The sequence below is a fragment of the Vulpes vulpes genome, chromosome 16 (assembly GCF_048418805.1).
Source record: "Vulpes vulpes isolate BD-2025 chromosome 16, VulVul3, whole genome shotgun sequence".
NCBI classification, from domain to species: Eukaryota; Metazoa; Chordata; class Mammalia; order Carnivora; family Canidae; genus Vulpes; species Vulpes vulpes.
The window spans coordinates 15024060-15039109 of record NC_132795.1 but is presented as its reverse complement, the minus strand read 5'-3'; the positions used below and the strand labels follow the sequence as shown (position 1 = coordinate 15039109).

Genomic DNA, 15050 nt, shown 5'->3' with positions numbered 1-15050 from the left:
GTTTTTGTTCTCATTAAAATGATGGCTTAGGGAGAGGATGAAGAAAAGTTCATGATTTCTGCCCTTATTTAGTTTGACTCTGTTCACTTTTGTCCTCTGATGGACTCACTTACTTATTACTGAGATGAAGTTTTCTATTTTCATATGCCATTTTCTTGCAGACAAAAAATATGGACATTAGGATACATAAACTATAAACTATTTTGTTGTTGCTTTGTTATTTTTGATGTCTTAAATTATTTAGTTTCAAAGAGCACTGATTGTTAGTATGTAACTCAGTTATCACAGGTAATAATACAGTGATTTGATAATTTTTAAGAATAGTATTTTTACTTTTTGGAAATGTGGAGTAAACGGTGTAGGCAAAATTTAAACAAAACTAGTAATTTCATATAAAAATACCTAGGATTGGGATCCCTGGGTAGCGCAGCGGTTTGGCGCCTGCCTTTGGCCCAGGGCGCGATCCTAGAGAACCGGGATCGAATCCCACGTTGGGCTCCCGGTGCATGGAGCCTGCTTCTCCCTCTGCCTGTGTCTCTGCCTCTCTCTCTCTCTTTGACTATCATTAAAAAAAAAAAAAAAAAAAAACCTAGGATTTAAAATTGTTTTTCAACAGGTATTTCAGAATCCTGATTGAAACATAGTTTTTGGTTCATAGTTTTCAAAATGTTATTCATGACTTCTGGTATTAAAATCTTTTATTAAATTGTGCAAGTAATCCTGAAATGGTCTTGATGGGAAGAAAATAAAATACTAAAATATGTGAAAAGTGAGAGTCCTTACCCTATCCAGTTCCATCCTGTTCCACCACATCTTCCTCTCCTCAGAGCCACCACTTACAATTCAGTATATAACTTCTCACACTTTTTTTTGATGCATATACATGGGACACGTTTTACAACAATTTGCCTTTTTTTTTTTTTTTAACATAAGCAGAAATCTCTTTTACGATATGTTCTGTGACTTGCCCTTCTACTCAGTTTGTCTTGGAAAACTTTATATGTCACTACATTACAGCTAGACTTGTCTCTTTTTCATTGCTGTAACTTCTCAAATGGTCTTCGAATGATAGTTTCCAGGTTTTTGCTATAATAAAAAATTCTACAGTGAATATCCTTGAACATATATCTTTGTGAACTAGTCAATGGAGTTTCTTATTGACTAGTAGTTTCTCTGTATTCTAGATGTAATTCTGTCGATTATGTCTGGCAGATGTTTTCTCATTGTGTACTTGTCTTAGTGTCTTTTGTCATATGAATGTTTTAAATAATTACGTAGTCAAGTCTGTTGATCTTTTCGTCATCTCTTTTATGGATTCTGTATTACGAAATTATTTATACTCCTTTCCACAGAGATATTTTTACTTCATTTTTACTTGTCACTTGTAAAACTTTATAGAACCCTGTGAATCATGGCAAAATGTATTAGTATGTGATACGTTCTGATGACATGTAGTAATCACATAAGGATCAGTCACAATTTTGGTTATCAACTTCAGAGTTATAAAATAAATCTAATAAATTCTGGAAAAGAACTGGGGCTATTGTGTTATTTATGGAATCACTATAGGCAATCATCACTCTTAATAAATTCATTTTTGACAGGTAATATACCAAGCACTAAATGATAACAGTAGTACACAAGTAAAAAGTAATCCCTTTTATTGTGAATCTTTTAGACATAATTATCACCAGAAGTTTATTTCTGTTATCAGAAAGAAATATCTCATCTGCATGTAGCTGCTGCTGCTAGGAATTGTTCTCCACTAACTTATGCTGCCATTTAGTGCTAGATTACCCAACAAATAGACTAGCAAAGTAGGGCCCCAAAGTGAAAAAGAACAGCCTTGATTAACTTACTCAAAATTTTATTTCATGTTTGTGTGCATGTGTAGTGTTGTACACTGTACATGGGGTGAGGAGTCAGAACACCAAGATTTGCAGTGTTTGGGGCCTCTAATTGGGCCCTGTGGCTGTTTATCCCACCTTTCTATCTTGATACCCCGCAACTTGGGCTGATTTTGTCCTACCCCCAGTAATTTCCTGTGGAAGTAGCTTATAATTTTCTACTTCTTCCCTGTAAAAGGAGGGAATACCCTAATAGGAAGTACCATGAAGGCAATATTTCATAGACCCTGGCATCAGCTCTCTTCTACTCTACCTTCTCTCCATACCTGAGGAGTACAGTTTGAAGAAATTAGAATTTTACTGGCACCCTCCTCCCCTTGTTAATAAGGGAGATTTGTGGAAGAAAGGAATCCCTTCTTCCTTCTAGTTGGAATAACAAGGGAAAAGACAAGTTTTTTTCTTTTAACTAGATTTCGAAGTACATTTGCTAACCTAATGAGCACATATACCTATTTATAACCTGAAATTTGTGTTTAAAGTCACAAAAGCACAAAGCACTGTAGTGCTTGTAACACTCTTCCATATTATTGTAGGTAACTAAATGACCATGGAATCTGGAGCAGAGAACCAGCAGAGTGGAGATGCAGCTGTAACAGAAGCTGAAAACCAGCAAATGACAGTTCAAGCCCAGCCACAGATTGCCACATTAGCCCAGGTATAAAATACATGGAGAGATTCCAAGTTACGTCTCTTCCAAGAGGAATATGTTTTAGACAAAAGGATTTAGTTTTCATTGCAGAGATATGCATAGAATGAGCACAGACATTCTTAGAATATCAAAATTCCTGTTTACTTAGTATATTAGCATAATTTTAGAAATGATTCAGTAACAGAACAGAAAAATGTATTGTTAAAACACTAATTACCTATTTGTAGTGACCTGATTCAGAATAATGACATTTTAACTAATGGAAAGAGATTGTTTCTCTTAAACAAGGGAAGAATACCTGATAAGGTAACTGCTTTTTTTTTTTTTTTTTTTTTAATCACACAGATTTTTTGAGGCATGGGAATTTAGATAACCTGACAGGCTAACTTTTCTATGTGCTTAAACCAAAAAGTAGGATAAGCAAATAGATTGACACACAAGTAAATTTCAAGAATGATAATGGGTTTTTGTTTCCTATATCTTTTAAATATAATTCATGATTCCTTCTGTTTGTCTGTCTTAAACATTTCTATCTCTAGAGTTATATTCTCTCATTTTTATTTTTTGTTCTGATGTATTTTTCCTCAAATATTTTATTAACCACTAATTGTGTATATATGAGTGAGAAAGGTAGTTAATATAAAAACCAAGTAACAGACATAAACCTGCTAGATCAGAGTATCATATTGCCTTTTTCTGATAAAGGCTCCTGGGAGAAAATAATTCCAGCAGAGGTTCTGGAATGTTGAGCTTCGCCTTCCTGAAGAATTTAAACGCTCTCCTCAGAGAGTCCCTGAGCAAGAATGGGTCTTGGAGAATCTGTGGCTAAACACAGATGGTTACTACACTGAACTAAAGTATGGCCCAAATACTGGATCTCCAGCAGGGATATAGTCAGAAGGAGTGGGCTGCTCTATGTTTTCTACTAAGAGTACTAGGGCTGACCTCCAACCCTCAGGGGAGAGACAAAGCAGAATATATCTGGGAATGAAATAAATACTTGGATAAGGCAGGTGCAGGAAAAGGGGAAAGAGCCAGGACTTCATCAGTACATGGTCAAGGCAAACACGACAGCCAGAGTCTGGGCTCACACAAGCATTTGACCCTCTGGTAAAAAGAAGGGTACAGTTCCAGAAGGAATCTTGGTGCTGACAGCCCTCATACCTATCTCTTGGGTGGCACTATCCTGTCTGCTCTGGTTGTCCTCTAAGTCTGCTATATAATGCATTCCTGGAAATTCCTTTCCCTTTACTGTCTTTCTGTTATTGACTTTGTGTTCTTGATACAGTAAAACGTTTTCCAGTGGTTTCTTAAGCAAGTTTGGGTAAAAAAAATTCTTGGTAAAAATATTTTTTCTTGGGCACTTGGGTGGCTTAGTTGGTTAAGCATCCCACTCTTGGTTTTAGCTCAGGTCATGATCTCCTGATCGTGGGATGAAGCCCCACATCGGGCTCCACACTTGGTGGAGTCGGCTTCAGATTCTTCCTCCCTCTCCCTCTGCCCCTCCCAGCTTTATTTTATTTCTCTGGTATCTTATTTCTCTCTGTTCACAGTGCTTCACTATTTCATTATTAGGGTCTTGGTTCGGATAGTTTTTATCCATTGTACTATATATATAGTTAGTGGGCCCTTTTATGGTACAAACTCATGTGTTTGATTCTGGGCAATTTCTTTAAATTATTTGGTTGAAGGTGTTTTTTCCTCTCTCTTTTTCTCTAGGATCCTTGTGATCTAAATGATACACCTATGGGATTATTTCTCTAATTTTCTCATCTTTACTGCTTTCCATCTTTTTGCTCTACTTTCTGGGAGATTTCTTCAGCTTCCTGTTCCAAAAAGTTCCTTTTGTTCTCTGAATGGTCCTTTTGTGTTTTAATAGCATCCTGTTATGTTTTACAAAGGCAGTATTTTCTGTCATCTCTGAGAATATTAATTAGGTTTTAAGTTTTCTTCTCCGCACATAGATTTTCCTCTGTATAGCTTTTTGCCCTTCAATTTGTTTTGGTCTCCATCTTTTATATTAGAAACTTTCCTCGAATGTCTTAGAATTTGTGCTTGTCTGTTCAAGTTTAAAGCAGGAAACCAAAAAACTGTATTGGAAGCTCTGGATGTGTTTGGGGCCTAACAGCTATGAATTACGAGCTTCACTGTAGGGTGATTATGGCTTTCCCAGTGTCAGTATCTTTTAAGTCTATTTAATTTAGCCCCTTGTCATTGGTTAGGTTCCTGAGGGAAGGCCTTCCTAATCCCTTGCTTAGGGGAAAGGCCTGGGAGCTAAGAGAGAGAAGACTGGAGGTTAGTAACTCCACTGTCAGCAGTGTCTGGTATAGGCAGTCAGGAGACCACTATCCAGAAATTAAATCTCCGTTTTTCTGTCAGCATGGGGTAGATTAATTATTCTTCTACAAGAAGTGTGGGGAGGGGATCCAGTTGCTTCTCAAAGAACCTTCAACTAGCCTTATTATCTCAGCCTCTCTCTTTACTCCACCTTCCAAGGTGTCTTAGATACTGAGCCTCTTAAGGATTTTATGGTGCAAATCAGGCTTTCCTTGCCTCTACATCATGAGTTGGCCTTTTGAGATCTTCAAAGTCCATTACCATTCATCCGTCTTCCCAGCATCCAAAACTATTACTCTCATCTCTTTTCCCACTCTTTGCTCATGTGATTGGACCTGTAAAAACAAAATCAATTTTATGAAATTTAATTGGAGATTCAGAAAGGAGCAAAATAATATACACATGTTTAATCTGTCATCTTTATTAGGCAGTCCAAGAACAATGACATGTTGTTTGAGTTTTAGAAAAGCTAGTTTTCTATTCCCATTTATATAGTTTTTGTTCTTTTTGTTCCTAATTACAGAATTTTTTCACTTGCTCATCCAAGTCCTTACCATACACATTATACATTTTTTGTCATAATTTCCTATCATAATTTTGATAGCTGGTATTTTTTGGTTGTCAGTATTTAATACTAGAAAAATATAATAAAATTGTCAAATCTTAAGATTGTAGTGATTTGAACAATGAACAGAAAAAAATTCAGCCCAACTAGTAAAGGAAGATAACCAATCTAAAACAATAATGCAAAATGCCTCATTTTGCTTTTGGAATTTACAGAAGTTTTTTTTTGTTTTGTTTTGTTTTGTTTTGTTTTGTTTGTTTTAAGTGTGGGGCTTGAACTCCCAACCTGGAGATCAAGACCTGAGCTGAGTTCAAGGGTCATATGCTTAACTGACTGAGCCACAAGATGCCCCTACAGAATTTTTTTTTTTAAGTGGGAAGGAAAAAAAATAATGGTTTTGAATAAGAGACTGTAAATTTTTATGGATTTAACTAAAGAGGTAAAAGGATGATCATTCCAACTTTTTCTAATAGGCAAATATGAAAACCTAAATATCCAAAAAATGGAATTTATTAAACAAAAGTATGTAATTTTTAATATGCAGCCATTAAAACCACTGAAGAAAATTGTTAATGGTATGGAGAGAGATTTATAATGGATTCAAAAGATAAATTAGATTCCATGATAGTGTATAAAAATTGAGTGCATATATGCACCTTTCAAAACACCTACATCTACAGCAAAAATATTAACAGTGATTAGTGGTAGGAACATAAGGAATTTTTATCTTACCTTGTATATCTGTACCATTTATAAAATTACAGTGTTAGGAGCTGTTATGTAGAATGATCAGGGTAGAAAAGGGATTAACTGAGTTAGCTTCTCACATTTGTTCTATAAAATAGAGAAGAGGATATAATAAATGCTTGAACTATTAGAAGAACTTTTGTATGGAAGTAAGAGTAGATACTCTGAGTAACTTAATGTTGTGATTCTCAGACTCAGTGTAGGGGAAGGTGTCCTTAGGTTTGCCAGGAGAGTCCGACTTTATCAACAGGTAATGGAGGTAGTCCATGAACTACATTTTGAGAACCAGATAAAACTAAGCAAGATTTATAGTGGCCAGAGAGAAAATGATTAATAAGGAGGGACTTCGTAACTACCCAAAGATGGATGCTTATAGTTTTAACATCAGCTTTCAATAAAGATCTTCCCCCCAACCCTCCGCCCCCAAGCTTCACAGTCAGAAGTTTAACTACCTGCTGAACAAATTCAGGTATCAGATCAGTTCCACCATTCACCTTCACCCCAGCCACGCAAAAGCTTCTCCTTACTTCTTGTGTTCTTGGTGTTGGTTGATGGCATAGTTTACCAATTCTCACAAACATGAAATATATAGGTCATCCTGGATTCCTCTCTGACCTCCTTCAAGCAGTCATTCATAATATCCTTTCTAGTCTGCCTCCTGAATTTTCATTAAATCACTTCTCTCATTTTCCCCCCATCACAACTAATGCTTTATTTCTGGCTTCCTCATTTCACCTTAACTACTATATAAGTTTTCTCCTAAGTCTCCTCTTCTCCACATTTTTCTTTCTCTTAAATAAATGTTTTTCATACTGCCACTGAAGTGATCTATTTGAAATGCAAATCTCACCATGATATTCCAGAGTTAAAAAGCCCTTCAGTGCCTTTCTCAGTCTCCTCAGGATAAAGTGCAACTTCTTTAATGTGACATAGATACGGTTTTTCATGACTAGCTCATTCAGTCCTGCCTACTTGTTACAGTATTATCTTGCCCCAGTTCATAATTCATATAGTAATACCCTTATGTGGTCCAGTAGTACTGACTGTTACTCATCCCTCCTTCCCTGAAATTTTGTGGCTCTCCCTTAGGAGTCAAAATACAGCCTAATTTGTATTCTTTGTTTCAAATTCTTATTTTGCCCTCCCTTCCTCTTAGGTGAGGTTGGGTAGCTTTCCTCAGTGTGTTCATTTTTCTCCTGGCAAGTCTCATTACTTCACTGGATTATATTTGTTTGTGTTCTTTTTCCCCCTTCCTTCACACATATACCCCAATAATTTCCTTCATGTTTATAGTTTCAGTTCTGACATTGCTCCTAGCATGTGGGTCCCCAATCACTGTTTACCGAATGAGCAAAAAATGTTGAACCCCTGAGTGTGTTCAAGCAGGAACAATAAATACCATCGGATAGACATATGACATAACAGCCATTTGGACCTGGATATAGACTCACTAAAATTGCCTTCTTTGTGCCTCAGGAGAAAGTAATATTTCTTATATTCCCTGAAGTCTGCTCTTTTATTCCTTCCAGGAGAAAACAAATCCTTAAAATACAACTATTATATAAGTTTGATTGGGGGGCGGGTAGAAATTGTCAGTTTATAATACATATTAACACTTTCTCACTAATAAAAGCATACTTGTAATCAGTTTAAAAGAGAAAACTATGCTGTATATTTCAAGACGTGTATTTGTTCTAAACAGTTAAGTTTTGCCTAAGTTGGAGAACATTTATATTTTAGAATATGAGTAACTTAACACATAATAATATCCTGAAGACATTTATATTTCTTCAAGCTAGCATATCTCTTGACCTTGGGTAAGTTATTTAATCTCTTGAGCACTTGATATTCTGTCTCTAAAATGGAGATAATCCTTATTATAATACAGTCTTGATTTCTTCGAAGAGCAAAATGAGAAACCGGATATGAAAGCAGGTAGGAAAATGTAAAGCACCATACAATTAAAGTGTATTTAGTAATCAGAGGAAGTCTGTGTTATACATTTTGATATTACATTAAAATAGTTTTTGTCACATAAAAGGATTTGAAAGGGAGGGGCATTTATAGTCTTTTTTTTTCTTCTTTTTTTGAGAATATTAAATTTAATCATTAGTTTCTTTCACACCAATGAAATACTTGTCTAGCAGAAAAGTCATCTTTTTCCTGCTAAAAACGTTGCTTCATATTGAACATGACTACTCTTAAGGAGGTATCTGTGATGGTAATTTTTTTCCATGTTCAACACCATAGGTATCTATGCCAGCAGCTCATGCAACATCATCTGCTCCCACCGTAACTTTAGTACAGCTGCCCAATGGGCAGACAGTTCAAGTCCATGGCGTTATTCAGGCGGCCCAGCCATCAGTTATTCAGTCTCCACAAGTCCAGACAGTTCAGGTATGTGTATAAAAAGTTCTGCATCTACTTTCATAACTGTCGTTTATAGCCATATCTCTCTCCTTTCATTAGTTATGGAAATAGGAACATACCTAGTTCAGAGTTTATTTTGTTTTACAGTAAAGGAGTATGCTGCGTCTGTATAGTCACCTTATGTATAGGTACATATGTACACAAGAACAGATATAAGAAAAAGACTTTTTCTTAAGCTACAGAAGAAAAAGAGTTGATTGGGGAAAATCATTAAGTCCATGGGATAAAGTGGAAACGTTTGAGAAAGACTAAGGCTAATATACCTTAGTTCAGGAAAATTGAGATATAAAAATAATAACTTTGTAATTATTTTTCTAAACATGCAATTGGAAAAAAATAAACCTTTGTCAAAATTAATAACCTTACCTAAGATATTACTTAAATTTGGAGATCATAGAAAGCATTGTGTAAAACCACCTATGTCTGGGGGTATAAGTTAGAGTACATAACTTTGAAATAATGATATATTCAGGGATTACACTGCGCATGTTATCTCATTCTTTGGAGAGATTGTTCCTTTGGTGTGAATCCAGAGGGAGTAAAAGCATGTAGAGCTCTGAAGGTGACTACTCTACTGAACTATAGGGAACCTAGAGCAGTACACATCTTTGCAGTGAGCTTATTGAAAGAAAAAAAAAAAAGACTTGAACGTTCATTCAAGTAGGCCATAACCCCAGCCTCCCATTTCATATTTTTTGCTTCACAGTCTTCCTGTAAGGACTTAAAAAGACTTTTCTCCGGAACTCAGGTGAGTCCTAGGTCCTAGATTTGGAAGGAACTATTTTTAGAAAGGAAGGTGAGAAATTATTCTTTATGTCATTATCCTTCTATAAACATGCAATTTAAGGTTTGCGTAAAGATCTTAGAGATCTTCTAGGTCTAGGCCAAACTCATTACCTGCCTTGCTTACTTTCCCTGTGTGGCTTTTCTCCTCTCCCCCAAATGATAGTCCAGCATTACTTGAATGCTTTAGCGAAAGGAAGCCCTGTCTCCTGAGGTAACCGATTTATAAAGAGGGTAATTGCTAAACTGTTCTTCCTGTGGTGAACCAGAATATACCTTTCTAAAACTTCGACCTAGTGGTCCCAGTTCCATCTTCAGAAACTAAGTAAGCATATTTAATTGTTTTTCTTTTGGACCACTTCTTCTCCCTCATCTCCTGCACCATTCCTACTTTTAAAAAAAAATGTTCAGGCTAAGCAAATGTCTATTTTTCTTTAGCCATTTATTATACAGGATAGCTTTGATTGCTCTTTACTATCCTTGCTGTCTTCCTGTGGATAAGAGCTGTTGTATTTTCCTTGGATATGGTAGCCAGACTGATTGATTTTTGTAGAGGGGAGAAGTGCTTCCTTTGTCCTGGAAGCATTCTGTTAATGTCCTCAAAGGATATACTCGATTTAGTCAGCCATATTATACTATTGAGTCCTTGAGCCACTGTTACCCACCTCTACTTCATTTTGTCCTTATGCTTTTGGTTTGCTTGGACATTTATATGGAAGAAAAAGAAAAGAATATTTTCATGTAAAAACATCATCGTGTATGAATTTCCATACTGAAGGATACTTTGAATGGAATTTGTTACCAAGATGGAGACAGTGTTGTCCCGGTGAAAACTGAAGAATTTGACATTTCTGTGGAATCACACTGAATGAACAGTAGTCTCCTATCCTGTGCCTCAGTTTTTGTTTCACTGAGTGCTACCTTACTGTTTTCTATACTATGCCATTACTTACTTCCCACTCATATTGTCATCTTGGTAATAGTGGAAAGAATCTGATCTGCTAGTCGGGAGACTTAAGATTCCAGACCTTACATTAATCCTTACTTTCTCTTTTTCACTTAGAGTAAGAGGTCTTTCTATAAAGAACACACCAAAATTACCAAAACTTGTGAAGATTATAATTGGTCATAATATGTGATATTTAATTGTGATTATATTTTAATTTTACTCTTTACTTTGTGACAATAATAATTTGGGCCTGAGGGTTGTATGGCTAATAACTTCATAGAAATATTTATTCTTATTTTCAAGAGCATTTTTCCGTCAAGGTGAGCTATGTTTATAATTGAAAGCCTGAATTCTATAGAGACACAGTTTTTTTTTTTACTTTTTTTTAATTTATTTACTTTTTCTTTAAAGGGCCTAAACCATGAAGCATATATTAAACTTTGAAGGTCATTTCAGCTGGTTAACAGCGATTAGTATATTAGTAAGTAACTAGGAAGTAGTTTACGTCAGAAGAGATTGTTCAAACAAGGAGAGAAATGGTCCCTCAAACTTCGAGAAAATATGAGTACTCTAGAACATCATTTTAAAAAGATATAAGACACATTTCTCTTGGTGTGAGAATAAGATATTAGGACCCGTGTGTATATTTTTTAACCTAAGAATATTAGAAATTATGCTGTATTAATATTTCATATACGGCTTGACATTAGTGCCCGAACTTTATCCTCTGTATATCAAGTCTCACAGATTATATGATAATCTTCACAAAAATAGTGGGAGTTACACAAATGTATAGCAGTTAACAGTGGCATCTTCACTTTTAATTTGTTAACTTTGAATGCATTTTTAATATAGTGCAGTTTAAACGTATCAAGATTTATGGGTTATGTTACCTTAAATTATTACATTCTAATATTCAACGGATTTTTATTGATCACCTGCTATGTGCCAGTCACTGTTCTAGGTGCTATGAAAAACAGCAGTGAACAAATAATACTTCACTATTCTCATGAAGATCACATTTGAGCGAAGAGAGACAATGAAAAAATAAAATATGTCAGGTGAGGATAAGTGCTGGGAAGATGATTAAAGCAGGGGAAAGGGATAGAGAATGTGGAGGGAAGGGTGTTCTTTTTTTTTACATAGGGTGGTCAGGGCGCACAGTGAGTAGAAACCAGAAGGCAGTGCAGGAGGCTAAGCTGTGCAAATAGTAAAACTAAGTTCCAAAGGAACCTTTTGTGCAAAATACGGATGCAGTGTTATGCAGCAGAGTATTTAAGAGTTGTATCATATAAGGATGAGTTACTTGTTTGTGGTTTACATGAGACAAGTGTTCCAAAGTTTCTCATCTTTTTAATGATGGTAAGCAAGGATTTGTAAGGGATATATTACCCTAAAGGATATACTTTTTTAATATTTTATTTATTTATGAGAGAGAGGCAGAGGGAGAAGCAGGCTCCATGCAGGGAGCCCCATGTGGGACTCGATCTCGGGTCTCGAGGATCATGGCCTGGGCTGAAGGTGGCGCTAAACCACTGAGCCACCCAGGCTGCCCCCCTAAAGGATATTTTTGAAAAAAAAAATCCCTTTCAACTCTCCTGGGAGAAAGTGACATTTTAACAATGCAAGAGAGTAACTGCTTTTTGAAAGGAAATTGTGCTGTGGAGAGAGCATTTTGAAAAAAGTTTGGAAATGTTTTCATACTTGTTTTTTTTTAACTGCAAACAATATAAATTTGTCACCTAAAAACTCAGATCTGTATATTTTTAAAACCCTGGAAGTAGAATTCTCTGAACTAATCATTCATAAGTCTTCTACAGTTTCAGTAGGTTTTGAGCTTGTTAAAATATAAAACTGTAACACCTGTTATTAGCATACTACAATAACTGAGAGCCAGAGATATGAAAATATTCTAGGCAAATCTCATTAAAAGTTTATATAATTGGGGCAGCCCGAGTGGCTCAGCAGTTTAGTGCTGCCTTCAGGCCAGGGTATGATCCTGGAGACCCGGGATCGGGTCCCACGTCGGGCTTTCCTGCATGGAGCCTACTCTTCCTTCTGCCTGTGTCTCTGCCTCTCTCTCTCTATGTCTCTCATGAATAAATAAATAAAGTCTTTAAAAAAAAGTTTATATAATTGGCAGTTGAAAATGAAAAACAATTTAGTATTTAGTAAGCCCAGTCAAAAATGCATTTATTTTTTTTATTTTATTAAAGATTTATTTATTCATGAGACACACAGAGAGAGACACACACACGCGCACACACACACACACACACACACACACACATACACAGAGGCAGAGGGAGAAGCAGGTTCCCCACAGAGAGCCAGATGTGGGACTCAATCACAGATTGCCAGATCAAGCCCTGAACCAAAGGCAGACACTCAGCTGCCGAGCCACCCAGGCGTCCCAGTGCATTTTCTGTTTACTTCTCATAAGTCCTCTTTTCAACAGTAGCAAATGCTAAATCAGATTAAAAAGTCCAAGCTTAGAATCTGATTTTTGAGTCATGTTATAAAATATTAAATGATTTTTTTAATGAAGCATGTTAAATCACATCATTCTCACTCTATAAAAAGTGAGATGATTTATATTTTAAAATTTTACAAATATGTTTTTTTATTTTTATTTATTCATGAGAGACACAGAGAGAAAGAGGCAGAGACAGGCAGAGGGAGAAGCAGCCTCCCTGCAGGGACCCTGATATAAGACTTGATTCCAGGACCCTGGGATCACAACCTAAGCCAAAGGCAGACTTGCAACCACTGAGCCACCCAGGTGCCCCTAAAAAGAATTTATGACATGATTTTTATTAGTCTCAAAAATGTGGATCCAGTGCGTGCTTTGGGTTTTGTTTTTGTTTTTTTTGGTAGACAATCCATAGGAATTGGCTTCATAACTCTTGAGTTCTCCCTGGATGATATTCCCAAAAAGGAAAGGTTACATTCATTATGTGTTATTGAATAATTCTGAATTCCCTTTACATTGAAAAAGTTGTGATCACTACATAGTGACCAGTTAATTCCTTCTGTCTGAAATCACAAAATCTTTTAGATCAGAGGAAAGGAGGCTTTTTTCCTACTAAGAGTAATAGATCTACATGAGTTTGGAAAAAAGGAAAATCAAAGGTCATATATTAAAAAGCAACTTTAATTTATTTCATTTCAAAATTGCCCTATAGGTAGTTTATACAAAATGTTTTAAAATTGTTTTTTTCATGACTTGTAACTTGGGAGAGTATATGTAAGTCACTGTCTGTCCTTAAATAAAGGTTGTAAGGATGAGGGTCATGCAAAGAACAACAGAGATACAGAGGTTCTGAGAAATATGATGGTCACCACTATCATAGTCCTGTCCACTTTGAGTTCAGTCTTGTTATTCCCTGAAATTCTGACACACTGCTCAGGTCTTTTCACAGCTCCTCATCTGCCGTACATCTAAGTTTCTGTGCAGAGAAGGTGCTGAGCGGCCCGCTTACATCAGCTGCAGATAGGTGGGAATTGTTTTCTGTGCTCTTTTGGCAGTAATGATAGCATTGTTACTCTGTGCAGAAGCACAGACTAAATTCAGTCTTACGTATCTTTTTATCTGTCTTTTCTGGACTCATTAAGTGTTGCCTGCTAATATCTAGGCCTTTAAGAGTATAGTTCTTACACTATAAAGTGTTTGGGTGGGGCATGTTGCTTTACTGTAGGTATGTACTGTGAAGCATGACTGGATTTACCCAATTTCATTGTAGAATGAGTGCCTGTTAACAAAATGCCCGGTCTCCAGAACCCATAGGCTCAGACCAGATACAGAGTCCCTGTGGGATTCCTTAAGTCCTTTGGAGACATGTTCTTTCTGGTTGCCATTGCCCTAAATTTTGACATGGAGCTGAACCACACAGACTCTTTTGCCTTCATTAAATCTAATTCTCACTGTGACAACATCATGCACATCTAGTTCAGGGAAGAGCAAGGGGCTCCTGCTGATTAGATTAGAGAAGCTTGACAGTGTAAACTTGACAGGTAGGCTTGCCCAGGTGAGTGAACTTCTAGTCTAAAAATGGTCTAAAAACACCTCTGGGTGGCTGCTTCTGACAAAACTGGTTTGAGATTGGAACCAACAGGATTTTGAAGCTGGTAAGGATGTCTAAAACTGAGATGCCAACTATTGACAGTGGCTCCACTACTTCCTAGCTTTGTGACTCGGGTGAGTTACTTAACCTCTTTGTGCCTTAGTTCTTCCATCTACAAAATGAATATAATTGTACTTACCTAATACCTGATATTACTGTATTAGTATTAAGTAATATAATACATGTATATACTTTAGCATAGAGCCTGGCACATAGTAAGTTCTCAATAAATGCTAGTTGCTATTATTATTATTATTATTATCCCATATAAAATCTTTGTTCAGCTTATCTTTATTACTTTTCAGTCCAGAGATACTTTTCCAGAAATGCACAGTTCTTGAGTTTTCATTTAATAGAAATTGTAGAATGCCAACTTTGAAAGTCTATATGTGGACTAACATGCTAGAAACAACCATCTGGAACATGGTGGGAGATCACTGATCTTATTTATACAGTTGTAAATATAGTCATAAGTGTTTTAACAGTAAAGGAAAATATATTTATAGTCACTATGTAGACTTATGACCAAATATTTGCTCATTTATTCTTCCTTCATGTC

At 36.1% G+C, this 15050-nt stretch overlaps 2 protein-coding genes across 16 annotated transcripts in view; one reads left to right on the top strand and one right to left on the bottom strand.

Annotated features, from left to right (window-relative positions):
* METTL21A (methyltransferase 21A, HSPA lysine) overlaps nt 1-15050 on the bottom strand; it is a 70014-nt gene that overhangs the window by 1613 nt on the left and 53351 nt on the right. For 2 of the 3 annotated variants that reach the window (XM_072741050.1, XM_026002274.2), the window contains exon 4: nt 1645-5228. In XM_072741050.1, coding sequence (XP_072597151.1) covers nt 5215-5228 — 14 coding nt within the window. In that variant the 3' untranslated portion in view covers nt 1645-5214. Of the gene's footprint in view, nt 1-1644; nt 5229-15050 lie in introns of those variants that run through there. The other variant, XR_011997730.1, reaches the window with a different exon arrangement.
* CREB1 (cAMP responsive element binding protein 1) overlaps nt 1-15050 on the top strand; it is a 62833-nt gene that overhangs the window by 15163 nt on the left and 32620 nt on the right. For 3 of the 13 annotated variants that reach the window (XR_011997724.1, XR_011997725.1, XM_026002268.2), the window contains exons 2-3: nt 2441-2562; nt 8456-8602. The exons of 2 other annotated variants lie outside the window; for them this stretch is intronic. Coding sequence is in view for 4 of the 11 variants with exons in the window: in XM_026002268.2 (XP_025858053.1) it covers nt 2449-2562; nt 8456-8602 (261 nt within the window). In the remaining 7 variants the exon portion in view is untranslated. Of the gene's footprint in view, nt 1-2440; nt 2563-8455; nt 8603-9341; nt 9384-11319; nt 11429-15050 lie in introns of those variants that run through there. 8 more of the 13 variants (XR_011997728.1, XM_026002269.2, XR_011997723.1 and 5 more) reach the window with 4 other exon arrangements.